We start from the raw sequence: 9,444 nt of genomic DNA on the forward strand, positions 1-9,444 counted from the left end.
GAAGGTTTCAGTATTCTGGTAATCTAATGATATCTAATAGACAAAATAGTATGATGTTACAGCAGTCTCAAAGCTTTCATTTTCTGTAGCCCTCTCAGAGATCAAACTGGCAGAACTCATATTTTTTTGAAATTTTATACATAATTGGTGATGCAATTGCCAAAAATAACCTATTCATAGAAGTCTTGCTCTTCTGGTTTCTAACTTATTGTAATCATGAAACAGCAGTGCACTGCTTTGCAATGGAATATGGGTTTGGGTCAGGGAGCAAGGGCTACAGTTGTGTGACAGTTTCCATTCTGCAGATTATTTTACAGGCAATTTAAATTTAGTTTAAACAGGGCTAAAAAGTAGTGCACCCATTCAGACATATGAGCAGTTCCTCGGAAAAGGAATAAAGCTGTAACTTGGGTATATCTCTTTTCTGAACCAAAATTTTGCTCCAGGATAAGATTTTCTAAACAAAAGCTGCCGGTGCCGAAGGGGACAGAGTGTTTCTATTGCATAAATTAAGCCCAGACCTGTAATCCCTTCACCGTAAAACTCATGCTCATCACAGATCAGCCAAGATTTCCAAAAAGACTCAAGATCACTGTGGATCTTGTTGAGCCAGCCTTTCTCTAGTCACTACAAATCCCAGCTCAAACCGTGCTGTGTATCTGCAACAAGCACTGGCGGCTTCATAGTTGCTGGACTCGTTTTAAAGTGCAGCCCATACCTTTAGCTACTTCCTTGCCTCCTGTTGTTCCTAGGACTTGGAGGCCATGTGGTACATTTCAGCCTTAACTTTGAATTTCCTTTATTTGAAGATCAAACTTTGACATTCCCTTAAGGTAGTGGGGTTTTATGTCATTGCATATATCCTAGTTTAAAAGATAATGCTTCACCGAAACAGACCACAAAATTAAACCCTGAAATAAAATGAATTGTATTTCACTTCCCAACTCCTATTGCTGGATTAGCTCACATTTCTTTCGCTTTGTTACATATTTAGCACCAAATACAATGTTCATCGCAGGCTAGCTTCCCTCCTCCCACACGGCTCTGTGGCTGCCTTTTCTTCCAGCAGCACTGGAGAAGGCAATGTTTCGCTATAGCCTGGAAATGCAAACAAAAGGGAGGGAACATAAAGTCAACAAATGATTATACCCTGAGCACTTTTTTTTCATATAAAATGGCAATGCAAATAGATGAAGTCCTGGGCATAACAACATGCACTTCTCTTTAGCTTCTCCATCCCCTTCACCACCTCGCTGTTACTTAGCTGAGCTTATGTGCCAGCAAACAACTCCCTCCAGCAGGTCCTGCAGCAAAGGGAGCCTGGAGGTGCATTCTCATGCTTACTGGTTCGTATTACGACCTATATTGGTCTTGTCTGGTTCCTAGTCTGTGTGTTAAGAGCTGCAGCAGCAACCAGTTGCACATAAACATGGCAAGAACCCAATGGAAAGCCACCAGAGCAGCAACCTAACCTCTGCAACCCCAGACCCCGTTCTCTGTATCCTAACCTCAGTGTGTACACACTATTCCTCCTTCCCATCTTCACAATCCCCATGCTTCCCTTTGTTCTTAAACACAGGGACAGGACACCCCTGAGCCCAGCAGAGCTCCAGGGACACCTGTGATACATATAAGCAGTGGTAAGGATAGAAAAGATTTTGAGCCAGCCATTGGTTCTGCGTTGTCTGAGTTGAACCCAAGTTTTTTAATGGCCATTTAGTTTTTAAGTGCATTCCTGTGATCCCAGCCGTCATCTTATGTCTCCATACGAAACAGCTTTGCTTTAACTAGGTGTATAGATTATTAAACCAGGAAGAATAGTCTGCCCCCCTATATAATACAGACTATGCGAATTCCCTAAATTAATTCCTGTTTGGATTAGCGCATATCTTTTAGAAAACAGCCAACTTTAATTAAGACAAAGGAATTTCAGTGATGTTGAAATACACCCAGCTCTCAGTAAATTGTTTTACTGGTTAAATACCTTCACTACCTAAACTATAAAATGTACTTCTAATCTGCATTTGTCCAGTTCTAGCTCTTTCTACTGGATAACATGACACATGTACCCGTTAGTTTGAAAATCATGTGGGATTAAACCTCTTTCTGCTCTTCATAAGCCACTCCTTGCCTGACTAGACTGAAGTGATGTAAAACTGATTGTATTAAATTACAGCAAAAGAGCACCAAGTTGCTCCAAAAACGACAGCAAACCTAGTTAAATTTTAAATAAACAAATAACACGAATTCTTGGTCAGAAACCTAACTGTCTGAACAAGCCCTTCCAAAGTTAAAGTACATCTGTTTAGAAAGTGGTTTACTGCAAAGCAAGGCAATTTCCGTGGACAAGGCTTCTTTACCTGAGATTTATAAAACTCTGCGTGCTTCCCACTGCCCTTTCCTCATCCACCCTGGGCTGAAGCAGTCAGTGATCCTTTCCTTTATCCTCCTGCACCATGTACCTGTCCTGTCAGAAAATTCATTCCACTTTCTTCCTCAGCAACTTAGGTGGCTTTATCAGGGAGCTGTGCTCCCAGGACAGCCAGAAATGCTTTCTCTGGCCAGACACCTTTACTCACATGTGGAGCCAATAAATATTTTACAATGAATACTTCCACCACAGAAGTACACAGTTAGAGCTTTTGGGAAGCATCCCAGGGAACAACATATAGGCTCCTGTATACCAACTGTGTGTTCTCCATACACACCCACAATGTCTCAGAGCCTATGCAGATGTTCAAACTTAGGTGTGCAGGCTGCAAGCACCCCGGGAGCCTATGCACACCCACAACCCCACTCTAAACCAGTACATACATTAATTGCACTTGCAGGTATCAAGTAGTTACTTGCTTTTCTCTCTGTATGTGCACACACACATATCACTATGTTATACATATATATATACATATACACACACACACACGGAGATATATGTATCTCCGGGGCATAAACAGAAAGCTATGTTACAAACGCACACATATGCACACATATACATAAGCACAGACACATGCACACTTACGTGCACTTAAATAACTCCAGGAATAGGTGAATATGAACACTAATAGCCATTTACGGCAACAACAATGAAAGCTGTCCCTGGAGCCTGCCTGTGGTACAGCAGCCAAAATGATTGAGTATGTACAGGGCACTGCTGCAGCAATGGCACTCGCATGGGCCTCCTTTTAGAAATGATTAATATTTAACTGACTTGGTGAACCTGGCTTTGGTTTTAGTTCTGATTAGATAGCAAGGGTGCACAGAGCCGTCCCACTGAGGACGCTGTGGGGTGCGCGGGCAGCTTCCACTCGTGCTTCACAAGAAGACAGAGAGTGAGAAGGGGAGAGAAGGAGAGATACGAGGCAGGGGAAGGAAAAAAATACATGCTCAGCTACATTTATGTTTGTTTGGAAAGAAAAGGGGGAAAAGCAGCCTGAGAGGCCGGTGTAATGAGATGCTGTAGCTTTCGTGAAAGAGGTGAAATAATTTTAAACACAGACACACAATGAGTTTATTTATTTAGAAAGTTGTTAAATAGAGTCTGGGAATTCAAATATTCAATGTTGACATTGTACAGAGCTGGCGGGGATCCAGCCCCAGCTCTCTGGAGGGACCCAATGGCCATGGCGCCCAGGCCCTTGCCCCTCCCAGCCCACTAACTAGGTAAAAGCCATTAGTTATACCCACAAGCAATATCTGAATCTGAGTCAAATAATGTTGCCTCAGCCAGCCAACTTCAAAGGCGTGTAAGTGTGTTTGGCTTTTTAGTGCTGGAACTGCAGCAATATGTCACACTTTTGAAAGAGTTTTGTAAACAGTTCCTTCCCCTTTGTAGAAACATTTCTTAAGTTTCTTGTACCCCGTGTAAACAGCGTTAATTAACAACGGTTACATATTTCATTTACAAGCAGGGATGTATTAATAACTAGCTCGCCTTTCGGACCGTCCCTTTCCTTTGTGTCCTTTCTCTGCCCCGCGCCGTGGCTGGCCCAGGGTGGCCGGGGAACAGCCCGGATGCACTGCGCAGCTCAGCCCTGGCCTCAGCCCCAGGCTGCATCGCCTGCGCAGTGGCACAAAGGTGGTCCCAAACTCAGTGGTGGCTCTTGGCCCCGAGTAAGAGATGGTGGGAGACAGAGAGAAACAGCAACAGAGAGAGAGGAAAGAGGGAGAAGAAGAGGAAGGGAAGCAAGGAGGGAAGGAAGAAGAAGAGGGAAAAAAAGAGGGAGGGAGGGAGGGAGGGAGGGAGGGAGGGAGGAAGGAAGGAAGGAAGGAAGGAAGGAAGGAAGGAAGGAAGGAAGGAAGGAAGGAAGGAAGGAAGGAAGGAAGGAAGGAAGGAAGGAAGGAAGGAAGGAAGGAAGGAAGGAAGGAAGGAAGGAGGAAGGGAGAGAGGGAGGGAGGGAGGGAGGGAGGGAGGGAGGGAAGAAGGAAGGGAGGGAGGGAGGGAGGGAGAGAAGAAGGAAGGGAGGGAGGGAGGGAGGGAGGAAGGGAGGAAGGGAGGGAGGAAGACAAGAAGGAAGGGAGGAAGGGAGGGAGGAAGGAAGGGAGGGAGGGAGGAAGGAAGGAAGGAAGGGAGGGAAGAAGGAAGGGAGGGAGGGAGGGAGGGAGAGAGGGAGAGAAGAAGGAAGGGAGGAAGGGAGGGAGGGAGGAAGGGAGGAAGGGAGGGAGGAAGACAAGAAGGAAGGGAGGAAGGGAGGGAGGAAGACAAGAAGGAAGGGAGGGAGGGAGGGAGGAAGACAAGAAGGAAGGGAGGGAGGGAGGGAGGGAGGAAGGGAGGGAGGGAGGGAGGGAGGGAGGAAGGAAGGAAGGAAGGAAGGAAGGAAGGAAGGAAGGAAGGAAGGGAGGGAGGGAGGGAGAAACAGAGGAGGGAGAAACAGAGGAAGAGGAAGCAGAAGGAAAGAAACGACAAGCCACACGCGCGCTCTCCCCGCTGAGAAGGGTTAATGAGGAGCCTGGTGAAAATGTGCCCGGCGTATAATGGGATTGTCTCGCCCGGCCCCGCAGCCCCCCGTGCCCGCACCCGCCACGCAGGAGCCACTTGGGGACGGCGCCGCACTGGGGGTGCCGCCGGGCCGGGCCGGGCCGAGGCGGTGTCGGTGGCCCGGGGCTGGTTGCGCGGTGCCGCCAGCCGCCCCGCTGCCCCCCGGCGGGGGTGTTACGGACCCACGGTGCCGGCGGCGGGAGGTAGAGGCGAAAGTAAAGCGGTGGCAAAGAAACCGCGCCGCAGAGAGGGCCAGGAGCCCGGGCACGGCAAACATTTCCCTGCTCGAAAACAAATTCCCGCACAGAGCCTTAAACAGGCAAATAAACTTGCCAACTCTGTTTTTCAATCAAGCCTTTTAAGTACTAGACTGAGGCAAATTACAGGCGCAGGAAACCTGCTGAAACTTAGGAAAGTGTTATTTTACTATCTCAGATGGTTGGAGGGATCTGGATCTACCTTGGCTGCACTAAATTGCCTGTAAAAAAGTGGTGATAAAGTGTAAAAGTAACAAGTGCCTCCTTTTTCCCGTGTGTTCCCCTAATCTGATCACCTCCTGGCTCTTTATGAGGCTGCTGGGTGGCTGGGAGCTGCCCCGGCCCGGGGGTTATTCGGGGATACGGTTCCACCAGGCGGGCACAAACCCACCCGAGTGGAAAAGCAGCTGCCCCAGGGCCGGGGCGCGGAGCGGCGCGGAGCGGGGATGCCCGCGCAGGTGCAGCGCGATGCGGGCGGCCGGGCCAGCACCCCAGGCCTGCACCCCCCGGGCCCGTACCCCATCAGCTGTCTCCCGAAAGCGTGGCGGGGACAAAGCCTTCAGCGTGGTTTTTCCTCTTATTTTTACAGCTTGACCTTTAACAAATTCACTAGCTATTCCCCGCGTGGCTTTGCTTGTTTCTTCTTTTATTTTGGGTGTTTTTTTCTTTTTCTTTTTCTTTTTTTTTTTTATTGGGGGGGCAAAGCCTCCAAATTGGTTTTCAGCAATTTTACACTGAGGTCAAGAACATGCGCGCTTCAGGGATTCTCCCTTAATGAAGAGTAAAAAGCTTCCCCGCGTATCAGCGATAGCCGCGCCATCGGGCCGATTTTTGTTTCACGCACGAAGCAGTAAAAGCGACGTAACACCAGAAGTGCACTTGGTCCCGATCTACACAGTTTTCCACGGAGGAGGGTGAAGGCTACGAACTCTTTTCTCTTCCCAACCCAGCCGGAAAGAACTGAAAAGCTAAAAACTTTTCCTCACGAACAACTAAATTACAGGGGTCGCCTCCAACCCTCCTTTCACTTGCCGTAGAAGTGAGACGTTCTTCGGGGGGGAAAGAATCACACGAGGGAAAAAAATATCCCGGCTTTTTAAATATGATTTCCTTTATGAGCGGATTGTAACCGAAGGATTATTTAATGCAACGCATCTGTCGGGGGCGGGGGGGAAGTGCTGCTGCTGCAGCGAGAGCCCAGAGCAGAAACTTTGCAGACGGTGGGATCTCGCCCGCGGAGCAGGAGGAGCAGCGGGAGCGAGATCAGGAGCGGGAACAGGAGCAGCAGCAGCCCTGCGTCGCTGCGCAGCGAAAAAAGCAAGGGAGAGGCAAAGAAACCTGAGGGATTTTGTCGGGGGTGTGAGAATTACTCATTTTTTCCCCTTAATTACCTCCAAAGAAGGGATGGCAACCTGGAGATTTAACAATATATTTGGTTTTAAATTGTGGGCGCTGGATTATCCACTTTAAAATCCCCTCATCAAATGCAGGTTGCTGCTGTTATTGTTGAGGTTCACAGAAAAGCTGATGGTGATCCGGAGGCATCTTTCACTTCCCCTTTTCCAAGCTCCTCTACATTTTTTCCCCTTCACAAATAAAGAATAAATAAGAATCTGCTTTTTACCTCACGCAACTTACGCAACATTTCATCCGACCTTTTTTGGGTTTTGTTTTTCTTTTTTCGCCTGCCCATTTGTTTTTTTTCAGTCGGGAATGTGAGTTGCCATCGCCATGGATATCAAATGAAATTTGCCCAGATGTGTCAGAGAAAATAAAGACATCAGTTGCTTTTAAAATAGGACGCGAAAGCGGGCGAAGTTTTGTTGTTGATTCAAAAAAAGAAAAGAAAAAAGAATAAAAAAAAAAAAGGAAAATAAAAACATAAGCCCCAAAACTGCAGCAGTTAAAAGTAAAGCTCCCCTTCATAAAGGAGAAACAGATGGGGGAGAGTAAGAACAATTAAATAAGTCGGACTTTGCGTGTGGACGGCCGAGCCCTCGCCTCGCGGAACACAGACCTTCGGGCGGCCAAACTGTATAAAAAGTGCTGGAAAAGCGCCTGAAATGACAGCATTTACCTCGCCTTGGAGCGGGGACCCCAGCGCGCTGCGAGCCGCTCCGACCGCCCCCCCTACACCCCCCCTCCCGAGCGGGGCATCCCCGGCCATGCGTGGTGCCCCCCGCCCCGCGCGGCCCCACGCACGGCCCGCTCCCACGCGCGGTTTGGGGGTGGTTTTTGGCACAAGCCCGCGGCCGGCGTGGTGTCCCCGGTAGCTCCGCGCCGGCTACCTGCGCCCGGGACTCGCCGCCTGCCCCGCGGGCTGCCGCTGCCCCTCCGCGCACACGCACACACACACACACACTCTCACACCCCCACACCCCCCCGGCCCTGCCGACAGCCGACAGCGCCCACTATAGGGCCCGGAGCCACTCGCACCCCCCTTTTCCCGACCACCCCCCCCACACACACTCCAGCCCCCGGCAGCGGCAGCAACTTCCAGCGCTCGCCACTGAACTTCTCCTCAACTCCTTCCCCATCTCCCGCTGGCTGCCCGCAGCCCCCACCCCGGCTGCCCCCTCCCGGTCCCCGCCGGGCCGGGCCGAGCCGAGCCGAGCCGAGCCGGGCCGTGGAGAAGGGGGGGATGCTGCAGGTTGCCTGCGAGCTCCGCGCCGCATCAGACATGTCTGTGCAACATGGCAGAGAAGGAGGGTGAAAAGCCAAGAGAAAGGGGTATTGCACCTACTTGCGGCCAGCTTCCTCGCCCGGCCCTTGGATCGCATGCTGCCAGTCCCGCGGCCGATGCTGGCGTGGGGTTGGGGGGGGGCTTTTTTTTTTTTCTCCTCCCGGAGCTTTTCCTCCTTTTTCGCTCCCCCTCTCCCGCTCTCCTCTCCCTCTCCCGCACACACACTCTCCCTTTCTCTCAATCCCGGCTCGCTATCTCTCCAGCATTGTCAGTTCGGACACCTTCGCACATGCGCACGGGCAGCTCCCCCCCGCTCTTCAACATTTCAGCGCCGCCAAAAAAAAGTTTGCAGCGATCCATCACCGCCGGGGGAGACCCGACAGCGGCCCCGGGCCGGGCCGGGCCGGGCCGGGCGGGCAGGGGCCCAGGGGCTGCCGCTGCGCTGCGCTGCCTGCTCGGCCCGACAGAGCGGGGCAGGGGCTGGGGGTCGAGAAGGGGACACCTCTCCTTCACCTCTTCCGCTTGTGTTTTACCTTTCTCCTTTACCTTATTTAATTTTTTTTTTTTTTACCTTTTTCAATTTTTTCGCTTTTTCTTTTATCTTTTTCTCTTTTTTCTTTTTTTTACCTTGTTTTAATCCTTTTTTGTATTTTTTACCTTTTATTTTTACTTCTTTTTTAAAAAACCTTTTACTTATTTTCCTTTTTTTACCTTTTTCTATTTTTCTTTACCTTTTGCTTTTTTTTAACCTTTTCCTTCTTTTTTACCTTTTTCTGCCCTTTTTTTTTTTTACATTTATGTACTTATATATGTGTGTGTGACATTAATGCTCTTCTGGCGTCTTCGCAACGTTTAAATGGTTTATTCTCACCCGGCCGCAACTAGCGTAGATCTCTGCGTATATAGCGAGACACACAACTTAATGACACGTTTTACTAGGTATGCCCCCTTGCCCAGCGCACACGCTTTTTCCCCACCTTGAACTCGGCTCAGCAGCCACCAGTTGGGCAGAAGAAAGGAAAAAAAAAAAAAAAAAGCCGCTTTTAAAGCAGTGAACCCACCGCTCTAATCTGTTTTAATTACAGGGTTTGCCAATCAAAGAGGGAGCTCGCAGAAATTGGGAGCTCCTTTAGGGGATGGCTGTGTCCGAGGTATGAATCAATCCAAACTACATATAGATTTTCCTCTGGTACAACCTCCTTGCATTAAACAGTTTTGTTCAATACCTTCCATGCGCTATTTATGTTCCCATTAATATCTGTTGCAAATCCTGCCAGACACCATAAAAGAAAATTACAATCTTTCAGACTCGGGGCTGCGCCAGTACATACACGCTGCTCAACTTTTTGTTTTAATAAAATCCGCAGCATCGCCCCTTCCCCCTTCACACTCCCCCCCCATTACACACTCCCCCCCAGCTGCCAGTGCTGCGGATCGGGGCCGCCCGCGGAGCGCCCCCCCCGCCCAGCGCCCCCCGCACCCCACCGGTTACACCCCCCGCGCTGGAGCAGTGGGGCGGGGGCACGGCA

The 9,444-nt window shown here is 49.8% G+C and overlaps 1 protein-coding gene across 1 annotated transcript in view; it reads right to left on the reverse strand.

Moving 5' to 3' along the window:
- Positions 1–8,135, reverse strand: part of LOC115611687 (histone-lysine N-methyltransferase MECOM-like) — a 154,079-nt gene extending 145,944 nt beyond the window's left edge. Inside the window, exon 1 of the mRNA XM_030494984.1 lies at positions 7,976–8,135. Within this exon, the coding sequence (XP_030350844.1) occupies positions 7,976–8,012 (37 nt within the window). The 5' untranslated portion in view covers positions 8,013–8,135. The remainder of the gene's footprint in view (positions 1–7,975) is intronic.
- Positions 8,136–9,444: the final 1,309 nt, after the last annotated feature.

This window comes from Strigops habroptila, chromosome 8 (assembly GCF_004027225.2).
Source record: "Strigops habroptila isolate Jane chromosome 8, bStrHab1.2.pri, whole genome shotgun sequence".
Classification (NCBI taxonomy): Eukaryota; Metazoa; Chordata; class Aves; order Psittaciformes; family Psittacidae; genus Strigops; species Strigops habroptila.